At 43.2% G+C, this 13,236-nt stretch overlaps 1 protein-coding gene across 3 annotated transcripts in view; it reads right to left on the reverse strand.

The window, feature by feature from the left end:
- Positions 1–749: 749 nt before the first annotated feature.
- Positions 750–13,236, reverse strand: part of LOC119737221 — a 34,780-nt gene continuing 22,293 nt past the window's right edge. For 2 of the 3 annotated variants that reach the window (XM_038211411.1, XM_038211410.1), the window contains exons 3-10: positions 11,028–11,128; positions 10,094–10,185; positions 8,497–8,577; positions 7,543–7,617; positions 7,258–7,308; positions 5,914–6,066; positions 5,237–5,337; positions 750–3,204 (exon numbers count right to left, since the gene is read on the reverse strand). In XM_038211411.1, coding sequence (XP_038067339.1) covers positions 2,202–3,204; positions 5,237–5,337; positions 5,914–6,066; positions 7,258–7,308; positions 7,543–7,617; positions 8,497–8,577; positions 10,094–10,185; positions 11,028–11,128 — 1,657 coding nt within the window. In that variant the 3' untranslated portion in view covers positions 750–2,201. The remainder of the gene's footprint in view (positions 3,205–5,236; positions 5,338–5,913; positions 6,067–7,257; positions 7,309–7,542; positions 7,618–8,496; positions 8,578–10,093; positions 10,186–11,027; positions 11,129–13,236) is intronic. The other variant, XM_038211412.1, reaches the window with a different exon arrangement.

Genomic DNA, 13,236 nt, shown 5'->3' on the forward strand with positions numbered 1-13,236 from the left:
TCGACTCGACTCAAGTCATTCATAAGAAGACTCGACTCGACTCGAACGAAGGCTAATAAGACTCGAGTCCCAAAAATAAAAGCACAACTTTGCGAAAAGTATTTGCAATGACTTATGGTGCAACATTTATGCTCACTTTGCTTTGCGAATTAGTCATGTATAAATATACAACGTGTCACAGACTCCCACCTCATGGTTCTAGAACGCACACAATACTATCCAGGAACCAGATTTTTCGCTTCATCAAATTAGGTTTGCCCTTCACCGACGTATAAACATTGTTTACTCAGTGTGTTACCTCCCGAGTGAAAGTTGGAAAAAATCACTCGGTTGGGACTCGATGTCTTACCACTCGACCGAGCTAACAGGATTGGTTGGCTGGTTCGAATCTGATATACATAGCAGCGGGTACCGCATCAACTATTATAAGATGGAATTTTGCGTTGGGGTGATATAAATCAAATTAGTTTGCCCTTCACCGACATATAAACGCATATCATCCCGACGCAAAATTCCATCTTATAATAGATTTTTCGCTGTTTCATCATTGGCTTTAGGCGATTTCTTATAAAGCTCTTGGATTCAAACACTGGCTAAACTTATGGCCTCCTTGTATAAATTGTGGTATATAGTGTTCAAATATTCGTGACTCGAATAGACTCAAGCTAAATATTTGACTCGACTCTACTCAACTTGACCTTTCGACCTAATGACTCGACTCGACTCGAGTCACTTCTTTAAAATGACTCGACTCGACTCGAGTCACAAAAATCAGTGAGCTTGCTCTAGTATACAGCTCCGCAGAACATGCCTCCCCTGTCTGGTGCAGAAGCACACATACCAAGAAGCTGGATGTCATCCTCAAGGACACCATGAGGCTAATCACTGGATGCCTTCGACCTACACCCGTGAAGCTCCTCCCAGTGCTATCCGGCATTGCCCCCCCAGCGCTCCGCAGAGAACATCATATGCACGTGCTGGCGGAGAAGGCCTCCCAAGATGACAATCACATTCTGCACGAGTGCATCAAGGCTGCTGAAGATCTCGGCAGAAAACGTCTCAGCTCTCGTCACCCCTTCGGCCGTCATGCAGTTTCCCCCGAGTGTTCCAACTTCAACCTCATGGAACAATGGGAAAGCAACTGGCAAGAGACTGAGAGACCAATCCAGTTCGCCACCTGTCCGAGTACTAAACTTCCACCAGGTGCTAACCTCCCCCGCAGAGATTGGGTCACTCTCAATCGCCTGCGCACCGGGGTTGGACGTCTCAATGCCAGCATGCACAGATGGGGCTTGAGCCCCTCCGCGGCCTGCGTATGTGGTACCCCTGAACAGACTGCACACCACATCCTGTTTGAGTGCCCGGACCTCGGACCGCCTGGAGATCTCCACATAGATCTTACCAACCCAACCCCGGAGACTGTCACATGGCTACATCAGCTGCACGAAATTGTATAGTGGTCAGCAAATCATACGAAAGAAGAAGTGACTCATTACATCTCTGACCGGCTGGCTAGTGAAAAAAAGTTAAGGTCGAACCCTGGCCATGTGAACTTGAAAGGGGAAAGTTTCAGGGTCCCAGCTGTTGAGTGCTTGCAAGAGTCTGTGATCCATAGGTTTTCTTTGTTGCCTTGTCTTTTTGAACGAGACCAATGACTTGGTCTATGTCACAGATGGCGTCTAGCATGCCCTCAGTGTGATCATTCTGCAGTGCAAAGTCTTGCAACTTGTCCAGGTGTAGCATGGCCTCTGCAATGGAGACAGTAGGGCGAGGGGTTCGGGATTCAACATCATCTTCAACATTGTTAACTTCTGCTACGCTGGAGGACACTGCACCTAGGATGGCATCATCGGAGAGCCCCGTGGTGCATCGAACATCTGCGTCAACTGCGGCGTAAGATTTGAGCGTTGTTTCCCATGGAATATCCATCCCCGTATCTCTCAGTTGATCAAAGAGGTCCTTGTCTTCAGTGGCTGCGTTGATGTCAACGTCAGGCTTAGCTGTTTCGATGTCCAGGACGGTAGCGGTCCTTTTTCTCTCAAAGCCAGCAAGTTTAAAGCAGTGGGAGATGGTAGTGTCCTTGACCATCTTCCAGGATTTCTTGAGGAGAATCATAGCATCCAGCACGGTGGGGTTGTACTTCTCCTTCCTGTCTACTGCTGCAAGGAATGATGTGATGAGTTGGCGGCGGTAGTGCATTTTCAAGTTTCGAATGATACCTTGTTCCATAGGCTGGAGATTGGCAGCTGTAAGGGGGAAAGGAAGACTAGAGTGACGCTCTTCAAACCAGTGATGTGGGGATGTGCAGGACAGCTGTCGATGACTATGGCGATCTTTCGGTTTTTCTTTTGGCACATTTTGTCGATATTACGAGCCCATGCTTCAAAGATGTCGGATGTCATCCATGCTGTTTTGTTTGCCTCATACAGCGTTGGTAGCGACTTCACGTTAGCCAAACACTGTGGCTTCTTTGTGTTGCCAATGACAAGCAGGGGCAGTTTTTCGCTTCCGTCCATGTTGGCGCACACCATGGCAGTCAGACGTTCTTCGCTTCTCTCACCGCCATTGCAGGCCTTCCCCTTGAATGCGAGCAATCGGTCAGGAAGAAGGCGGTAAAAAATGCCGGTCTCATTGGCATTAAAAATGTTCGACGGTTTGTACACTACCAGGAGTGGACTTAGGTCAGTTGTCAACCAATCTTTCACCATTTGATGTACTCTAAGTTGGCTGGTACTTGACAATGCTTTCCTTTCATCTGATAGTCCGGCAGCACCTGCTCTAGCAACCACATTGAAGGAGACATTGTTTCGCGCTTTAAAAAGATCCAACCATCCATCACTTACAGTGAAGTTGGGAAAGCCCAACTTCTTGGCAAGGGATTTTGCCTTTTCTTCTAAGATCTGCCTTGTCACAAGAATGTTCATGGCTTGTGCAGCCTTGCACCACATCAGGACAGCTTCTTCTACCTGTCTTGCTTGAATCAGACATTGCTTTCGGAACTGCTCCATCACCATTCCCTTTTTCCTCATTATTCCATTCAGTTCCGATATGGAAATTCCCCATTCCGCAGCGATGTCGGTCCTGTTTTTCGTGCCGCAGTTCTCAACTTCTTCGATAAGATTGACCTTATTGGCAATTAGCAAGGTGTCCAACTTACTGGCCGTTTTCCCCGCCGTCGCTGATTTGGCACCTGTAGTCTTACCCCTGAGAAATATATCAATGTAAAAGGATGCCTTGTTTAAAGTTTTAAAAAAGAATTAAGTGCTGTATCCTCAAATATTGCTGTGCCAACATGTCCACTGCACTATTAACGAACGACTGGGTCTGATTGGACAGTGGTAGCAAAATCAGGCTAACTCAAAATCCAGGCGCGCGGCACCCTCAAAGGTCTCCAATGAAATCACATGGCCCCGCAAAGAGCCAGAAATAGGCTGTGATTGACCTGCCGGTGTGCAGGCTACCATTGGGCCAGCAGCAGCGATCAGGCCAACTTGAAAGCCAGGATTTGTTGTGATTCAGGCAGGTTATTGCAAACTGTCCAATTGCAATGGCAGCATGCACAGTGTCCCAGTTAGCCACGCCCTCAGACAACCCAATGGAGTTTTTGTAAACTAATTTTTTTTGTCTCAGATTTTTAGCGTTCCGCGTGCATCTGTATATCATGTAATTGGACAATATTTCACAAGCTGCGTTGACGTGATTATGCAATAGGTCAATTCTGGCTAAAAGTAAAACACGAGTCCTTTCACAAATCCAGTCACAAGTAACAGAGGAGTCCTATTGTCACAATTCATTAAAGGGAATATACATCATTTGCTTTTGCTGTAATTTTCAGAAATGGATGGAATTGGGGGGTTGGAAATATAAAGCAAATATAGTTACACTGACTTTTTGGAGGTTTTGGGTTCGAAAATGCTATAAAAACCAAGAAAAACGATCATTTTCCTGTAGTCTGGTTCCCTGACTCCATATAAGAAGAAACAGAGCAGTTTACATACATTGGGGAATTGTAAGGTCAGGGAACCAGTCTAGCTGGCTCGTACCCGTTCATAGGTTTGTAATCGATTGCAAACAAGTGCAATGGTCAGCGTTGGAAATTGATACAAAAATACCACTTTTCTTGAAAATGACAGTATACCAGGTGCCATAATTTTACAGGATGCTTTAGACTGTCATTTACCAACATCCTGTTAAGGTATTTCGCAAAAACTTGGTAGTTTTATTTTTTGATGTTTACAAATGTTGTATATTCCCTTTAAAAAGCATGTGACTTGACTGAAGGACTTGTGATTGACTTGTGATTGACTTGTGACTGACTTGTGATTAACTTGTGATTGACTTGTGAGGGCCTTGTGAGGGACTTGTGAGGGACTTGTGAGGGACTTGTGAGGGACTTGTGAGGGCTTTGTGAGGGATTTGTGATGGACTTGTGAGGGACTTGTGAGGGACTTGTAATGGACTTGTGAGGGACTTGTGATGGACTTGTGAGGGACTTGTGAGGCACTTGTAATGGACTTGTGAGGGACTTGTGAGGGTCTTGTGAGGGACTTGTGAGGGACTTGTGATGGACTTGTGAGGGACTTGTAATGGACTTGTGAGGCACTTGTAATGGACTTGTGAGAGTCTTGTGAGGAACTTGTGAGGGACTTGTGACGGACTTGTGCGGGACTCGTGGGGGACTTGTGCGGGACTTGTGAGGGACTTGTAAGGGACTTGTGAGTGGCTTAGGATGGACTTGTGACGGACTTGTGAGGAAATTATGAAGAAATTGTGAGAGACTTGGTAGGGACTTGTGAGGGAATTGTGATGGACCTGTGCGGGACTTGTGCGGGACTTGTGAGGGACTTGTGAGTGCAATGTGAGTGGCTGAGGAAGGACTTGTGATGAACATGTGAGGGACTTGTGAGGGACTTGTGAGGGACTTGTTGAGGGACTTGTGAGTGCATTGTGAGTGGCTGAGGAAGGACTTGTGATGAACTTGTGAGGGAATTGTGCGGGACTTGTAAGGGACTTGTGAGTGGCTTAGGAAGGACTTGTGACGGACTTGTGAGGAAATTATGAAGAAATTGTGAGAGACTTGGAAGGGACTTGTGAGGGAATTGTGAGGGACTGGTAAAGGACTTGTGAGGGACCTGTGAGGAACTTGTGAGTAGCTTGTGAGGGACTTGTGATGGACCACTGTGGTTTCATATAAGATTGATTTAAAACCAAACGAGATATTTAAAACGAGACTCACTGGGGCAAGTCTTCCTCAGCTGCTGGGAAGCAGACTCGCTTGGGTTGTGGCTCATCGATGGTGGGCTCCTGCTGGGATTGCTTGCGCTTCTCTGGTTCTTTCTGAAGGATGGGGCAAAGGGAAGTTTAAGTGTGAAATTTAGACACATTCAATAAAGTGTCTTCCCCTTCAATGTAAATTCAGAGTGTAAATCCTACCAATGACACAACTTATGCTCTGTTTTAGGAAATTCAACTGTTTTTGAACTTCTCACTTTTAATGCACAAATGACATGGCGTCTCTATGCAAACTTGAAATCTGTTCAAGAAAAAAGCCTACTTTGTCCCAACCCAAAAATACGGCTCATCAGGCCACTCTTTTCATTGTCTGGTTTTGTGTGAAATGACGAACAGAGTTCCCTTCAATGAGATTCAAGTCCATGGCAGATTACTCCCCAACAAAAAGCAGGCATCAATTTATGCTCCTGGGTTGAGAGAGGCAAGTTGGGGGAAAGGGGGGGGGGGGGGGAGACGACCCAATACATGTATACAGCCAAAAGCTGGATTTGAACCCTGACCTCATATGGCCAACACACTCACCACTAGGCCACTCTCCCCACCCACCTCCGAGTGAACAGGCAAAACATCAGCTTTGAACGGACTGTGAATTGAATGCCATTTTTTCCGTGCCTGACTAACCTGTTTCTCTTTGTCCTCTAGTTTTTTCTTCTTTTTGTCCTTTTTCTTCTTCTTTTTCTTCTGTTTCTTCTTTTCTGTTGTAGGGTCCGACTCAGGTCTTGCGATGTAGTCATTGTGATCCACCAAGCTGACATCAATAGTGGGAGTAGGATTCTATCAGTTTATACCAATTAAAAAGGTTAAAAAATACAAGAAGTTAAACTTGTACGATCCCCTGGCATGCTGTCAGTATTTATACAGCCAGTCAGTTAGCACACTTTTCAGTTGACCTATTACCGAAGTCAACAATGACCTCATTTGACCCCACACATCATCATCATCATCATCATCCGTGTCCATCATGGGGGATGTTGAACCGCCCAGACCAAGCGATCAGATGCAGACTGCCACAGCTGATGTGCACGTGTCTTGTGGTCACCTTCTAGCTGGCACACCCAGGTGTTGCGAGGTCGGCCCCTGGGTCTCTTCCAGCCCCAGGCCTATACCTTTGACCTCAAACATCTCAAGTCATATAAAGTCCCCCTACCTAAAGATTATTGTCACCAGGTTTGGAGAAGTCTGACTTATGACATATGACAGCACCAACAGTTAACCTAACCAAAATGGAACATACATACATACATACACACCCAGGGTTGTTTATGGTGTACCTCTATTGTTCCTCTTCCCTTTTCCTTTGTTTACACACTATTTTTTTTTGCAACAGCTCTCATTGGTTTTGTACACATTTTCTAATCATGGTCGTCCTCGATTTGGTTCCTGTCCTCAATTCATCGATGATGTTGCACATGTGTCTTCGATTTACACCGTTAACGCGCACACCCACCCACACCCAGCTCGCTTTTACTATACTCATGAGGACCTACCCCTTTCCTTCCTTTGTTCCCTTTTGCTTGTACTTTAACTTTTACTCCACAGCTTCCATTTAAAGGTTTGACTCGAGTCAAGTCAAGTCATTAGGTGAAGAAGGTCAAGTCGAGTCAAGTCAAATATTAGATTGAGTCAATTCCATTCACAAATATTTTCCAAAATTTATAAAGGGAGGGCATGCATTTAGCCGGCGTTCGAATCCAAGAGCTTTATAAGAAATCACCCAAAGCCAAGGATGAAACAACGAATTAGAAAATGGAATTGGAAAATGTGTTTAACATCCAGTTCCTGGACAGTATTTTGTGCGTTCTAGAGCCATAAAGTGGGAGTCTGTGACTCGAGTCAAGTCGAGTCACCAAAAATTATGACTCGAGTCGAGTCATTGACACAAGTCATTACAAATCTGTAAAAATGCACAATTTGCACAAATGTGCGTCAGAGCAGTGGACAAACAGCACTGAAGGGATTACTTACATGGGTCAAATTCCGTTTCCAAATGTCTTCGCCCCCGAACTTCTTCTTATCCTGAAAACAATAATGAACAACAGTCCGTCTTGAGAAGAAAGTCCTTTCCATCACGATCTCTAAAATGCACATCAATTTTGACACTTGACAAAAGTGGAAAACTGTTATGACATCGATGCGACACTGCATGGTTCGACTTCCAAACAAGTTTATTACTGAAGGGATTACTTACACTAGCCAATCGGATTGAAGGGATTACTTACACTGGCCAATAGCATTGAAGGGATTACTTACACTGGCCATTCGGATGCACGTTCTGAACAAACACTTCTGTCTCCATTTGTTCTGGCCCCCAAACTTCGTCTTATCCTGAAAAAAAATTATGAACAAAATTCCCCCTTGAGAAAAAGGTCCTTTCCATCACGATCTCTGATATGCACAACATTTTCACATTCAACAAAAATTGGAAAGCTATTATGATATACAAATATTGAATGCTTCGAGTGGTGTAGTAAAACTAGCCTCCCGAGGTGATCCATGGACATTCTATTTTCCCAAGGCGAAGCCGAGGGAAAATAGAATGCTCTATGCATCAACGAGGGAGGCTAGTTTTATTTCACCACGAGATAAAGCATTCAATATTTGTTTTATAACACTTCACCCACATATTCTGCTTGGTTTTAATATTTTAAATTATTTAAATCTGAACACAGGTGAAATAAACTTCAATTTCAATACAAAATTGGTGGAAAATGTATTTCTCTCTTCCAAACTACCCCTTCACGAAATGTTTGAACCCAAGTCTGCGGCGCGCTCTCTTTGGAACAATACGCCCTACGCGCAACGCGCACACCAGCATCATTTTGCACACAAATACCGCGCTGTGGAAATAGTACTTTGGTTGCTAATGGTATAGTACTTTGGTTGCTACGGGTATAGTACTTTTGGCCGTACACAGAAAGATAGCAAAATTAGAAAGTAACATGTGACTCGCTCTCGGCCAATCAAGACACAGAATCTGTGGGTGAGGTGTTACAACATCTGATATGACACTGCATGTTTGGATTTACAAATAAGCTATCACTTTGTACTTTGGAAAACAGACGAAAATCTCAAACACTTCTAAACATTCACACACTTATAACTTATAATTAACGACAACAATTTACATTGTTATGATGTCTCAACAGCATTATCAATCGTAACACTAATGAGAATGGCACAATAAACAAAACTAGCTGCACTTACAAGACAGAAACTACACTTTCCACAGTCGTCGACAACCTTGCAAGGCTCACACTGACCGCATGGGAATCGCCTTTGTTGCCTCTGATGAAAGAAAAGGGGACGATAATAAGATCAAAGCAGTCAGTGGAGCAAATACTAATGATAACTCTTATTTTACCAGGACAACCCAATCAGTTGTGTGAGAACTGTTATCCCCAACCCAATAGTAAATGAAGGCATTAGTTCAGCAGTTTTCAGATATGGTCATAATTCTGTCTTGTAAACGAAGAGTAAATTGTGTTTTAACCCCAACTCCCTAGGCATTTTTGCTAGGATGTAGCCTCAATCCTGCAAAATCCTCCAATTGGCCTCATGGAAAAATAGCATATAGCCTCAATCCTGCAAATTCCTCCGCTATTTCTTGAATATGGTTCATGGAGGGATGACCACTGCCTGAATCCTGCAAAATCCTCCGGCTATGTCTGTCAATAGGCTGAGGCAGAGGCAGTGACATCCTGGAGCAGTGCGGAGGATGTCAAGTATAATCAAGGACTAAATTTATGCACGGCTGAGCATAAACAACACAAGGTCCGGCCCAAGACCTTGACACAGTGCGTACTCCGAAATCAGCAACGCACTTTTGCCATGTAACCTCAATCCTGCAAATTCCTCCAATTTGCAAAAAGGATTTTGGAGGATTCAGGGCGGTTAGGGTTAAAGGGCATATAGTATACACATTTACACTGGCAATGAGGTCACTAGTGCACGTCTATGCGCCCCGAGTGAATGTGAGTGACCAGAAGAGGGTCCTATTTCCCGACGTGCCATTGACTATGTGACCCAATTATGCCAGTCCATATTTTATTACACACCTCTGTCCAAAATATAAAGTAAGAAAAGAAATGTTCTGGCTTTTATAATTGAAATGTTTTAATTCAACAGTTAACTTGTAAGCAATTCAACTATCATGAATTAAAGGAACACTTTCAGTTTCCTAGATTCAGTTTTTGAGTTTGAGTTTTTGAGAGGGTGCTGTCATATGGCAAAAATGTAGAGTATAGTGGGCACTATAGATGGAATTGGGGGGTTGGAAATGTATAGAAAATATAGTTACACTGACTTTTTTGAGGTTTTTGGTTCAAAAATGCTATAAAAACCAAGAAAAACAATCATTTTCCTGTAGTCTGGTTCCCTGACTCCATTTAAGAAGAAACAGAGCAGTTTACATACATTGGGGAATTGTAAGGTCAGGGAACCAGTCTAGCTGGCTTGTACCCGTTCATAGGTGTGTAATCGATTGCAAACAAGTGCGATGGTCAACTGGGGCCAGTATTTGAAACAAAAGCCAGTTTTTTCCAACGCTGATCGGCCGATCAGCGTTGGAAATTGATACAAAAATACCACTTTTCTTGAAAATGACAGTATACCAGGTGCCATGATTTTACAGGATGCTTTACACTGTCATTCACTAACAGTCCAGCAAGGTATTTCAAAATGATTCGGTAGTTTTATTTTTTGATGTTTGCAAATGTTGTATTTTCCCTTTAACTGAGGCTTTCGGTTCAAGCTGCAATAAGCAAACCTAGAGTAAGTATGCTTAAAAAGATTTTCATCTCACCACTGCTGTCCCTGTTGCCTTGATGGCCTCCTCCTCCTGCTCGGCCATGTCCTTGCCTGCCTCTTCCTCTTCTGCATTGAGCTTTGATATTGCTGTACCGAATATACAAAACGCATAACATTTGATTATCAACCAGACATTCAAACAGCTTTTTGGTGGTTTGAATATTTAAAAACAAAAACCTACGCACATACACACACGACTGTCATGTTATTTTACCTGTTTCGGGGGATTTCGGCTGATTCACGATACCTCCATATTGAAAAAGTTGGGGGATTATGATGGATTCAGGACATGAAGCCTAGTGGTACTGCAGGATTTTGATGTATTCAGGATACCTCCAGATTGAGCAGTTGGGGGACTTTGATGGATTTAGGATCTCAACAGATTTACTCCCGGCTAACTGGTGGATTCTGATGGACTCACTGGCACTCAATTGTTTTTGCATGGCAAAATGGATGGATTTTGGCAGATTCAGGATACTTTCTTGTAAATACATGTATATCCAAGGGGTTTGGGTTAAAGTGACTTGCAAAGTATGCAACAATGTAACTTGCAAACAAAAATAAATGCCTAACTTCAAAGCTTCCCTTTTTTGATGGTGCAAGTTACGACATAACGGGACGGTTTCACTGGCAGATCAAAATCGTCTTACAGCCGATCAATGCTGAACATAACAGGCTTAAAGCCAGAAAACCTGGAGCCAATTTCATGGCGCTGCTAAGCACAAAAATTTGCTTAGCACAAAAAAAGTCTGGCTTATAAAAGTAGGTTACCAGCCAAAACTCTTGTGATTAGTATTCAGCTGTTGTTTGCTTATCATGCAAATCCCATGGAGTTTTGGCTGGTAACCTGCTTTTATAAGCCAGACTTGTTTTGTGCTAAGCAAACTTTTGTGCTTAGTGAAATTGGGCCCTGATAAGTTTCTACTCACAAGCGCATGGTGGGCATGTATTTTTGATGATGCGATTAGAGGCATCTCTTCCTATGCCACTGCAGTCCCTATGGTACCACTCATGACAGTATTCACAGCATCTGGGGAAAAAAACCAAAAAAAAAACAAACACCATTTGATTTAACTCCAGAACCTTTAAGTCTATTTACACAATCCAAATGAATCCTAGAACAATAAGGTGTGACACTCACTAAATCAAAACGTCAGATTCTAGGTCTGAATCTGATCACATAAAAGTAAATCAAATTAGGTTATGCCCTGCACCGACGTTTAAACACTGTATACTCAGTGTGTTACCTCCTGAGTGAAAGTTGGAAAAAGGTAAGCTGCCATGAATACGAACTTTCACTCGGGAGGTAATGTTGTGCCCATTCTTGAAAATCACGCATTCTCGAGAATGGGTATGCACATTCTTGAGAATGTGCAACTGGATCCTTGCTCAATCTTGGCAAAAAATTACTCTTCCAGATTGAGCGCACATTCTTGAGAATGCGCGACAAGATAACTGTCTTGTCGATGCCAAGCACCGGCTGCGCTTGGCAAGTCTAGCTGAATCCTCGTTCACTGATTCTTAATAATTATACTGTTGCAACGCAAGGCGCTGAAAAGTAGAGTGGATATGAAAAGTATACGCGTATTGGGGGAGGGGACCGGGGGAAAAAATAAGAATAAATAAGAAAGAATTCAGATTTTTGGGATAATAAAAGAGGGGGGGGGGGACGTAAGAATGAAGAATGTGAAGAATGAGAATGAATACTGCGACATCCCATAGTGCTAATGCTATTTCCCATTTAAATTGCACCAATTTATTGTTCACACCCCACCATAACGTCGCAGAGCTGGATTCTATCTAGTCAAAAGAGCAATTTTGGCAGCTTCTGGACATCGTTTTTTTCTCGTGGCACGCATATGATACATACAGGGACTTGTACTTGTCTAGCCTAAACAAAGCACTTCCCAGACTAGTTCCCAGTCCTCCGTTATTACAAAACTTCCATAAGTAGGCAGGAAAAAGCAATAATAACAGGTTTAATATGATTCAAATTATCGTAGTTATACGAGTACAGAAGCATAGAACATTTTCTTTCCTCTTTATATGAATTGTTTCCCTTTTAACCGCTATACAATTCATTTAACATAATTATGTCGTGCAATGTTTGTTAAGATTGGGCAAAATTCATAAATTGTGCACGTGATATTCCCACCCAATCTTAAGAATGAGCGCTCATTCTTAAGAACGCGTGCTCGTTCTTAAGAATGGGCGCTCATTCTTAAGAATGCGCGCCCATTCTCGAGAATGCGTGATTTTCAAGAATGGGCACAACAGTAACACACTGAGTATACAGTGTTTAAACGTCGGTGCAGGGCAAAACCTAACTTGACTTATATCACCCCGACGCAAAAAAAAAATTCAATCTTATAATAGTTTATGCGGTACCCGCTGCTATGTACATGTACATCAGATTCGAACCAGCCAACCGATCCCGTTAGCTCGGTGGCCGAGTGGTAAGAAATCTGCACTAGAAAGCAGGAGGTCGTGGGTTCGAGTCCCACCCGAGTGATTTTTTTCCAACTTTCACTCGGGAGGTAACACACTGAGTATACAGTGTTTAAACGTCGGTGCAGGGCAAAACCTAATTTGACATAATAAGTAACAAATTTGTAAAAAACTCAAACAATAGATTTTAATGATATTAGGTTCCTGGGTTTCACTTATTGGAAATGTTTCACTGGGTTGGCTTATTTTCCTAATGGCCTAATCAAGCAAGACGCTTGAAAAACGGGAGTTCTGAAGCATTTACAAGGATGATCTGTAAAGTTAAACAAAGAAATACGGTGGAATGCCGCAAACATCGAACATCGCGGATCCACAGAAATTGTTCGTAAAAGCGATCGTTGGGAATAGTGATTTTAAGCCGCCGGTGTTCCAGTACTCACTTCACGCTGCACGCCCTGGTAGTTACCGACAGACGACTTTGAACGTGTGCAGACGATTGAATTGAATTGAACGTAATTACAGAGTTTTTGAGCTTACTACCAACAGGGTAAACAAACAAACAACAATCAACCAAGAGCAATCATATCAGTGATTGCTGTCGAGCTTCATCACCCTATCCATGTAACAGTAGACGGACCACCAGCGCAGGATCATCCCTGGGTTTGGATGTGCCACTACACCAGCAAGAAC

The sequence above is a fragment of the Patiria miniata genome, unplaced genomic scaffold, assembly GCF_015706575.1.
Source record: "Patiria miniata isolate m_02_andy unplaced genomic scaffold, ASM1570657v1 HiC_scaffold_3, whole genome shotgun sequence".
In the NCBI taxonomy this organism is placed as follows: domain Eukaryota; kingdom Metazoa; phylum Echinodermata; class Asteroidea; order Valvatida; family Asterinidae; genus Patiria; species Patiria miniata.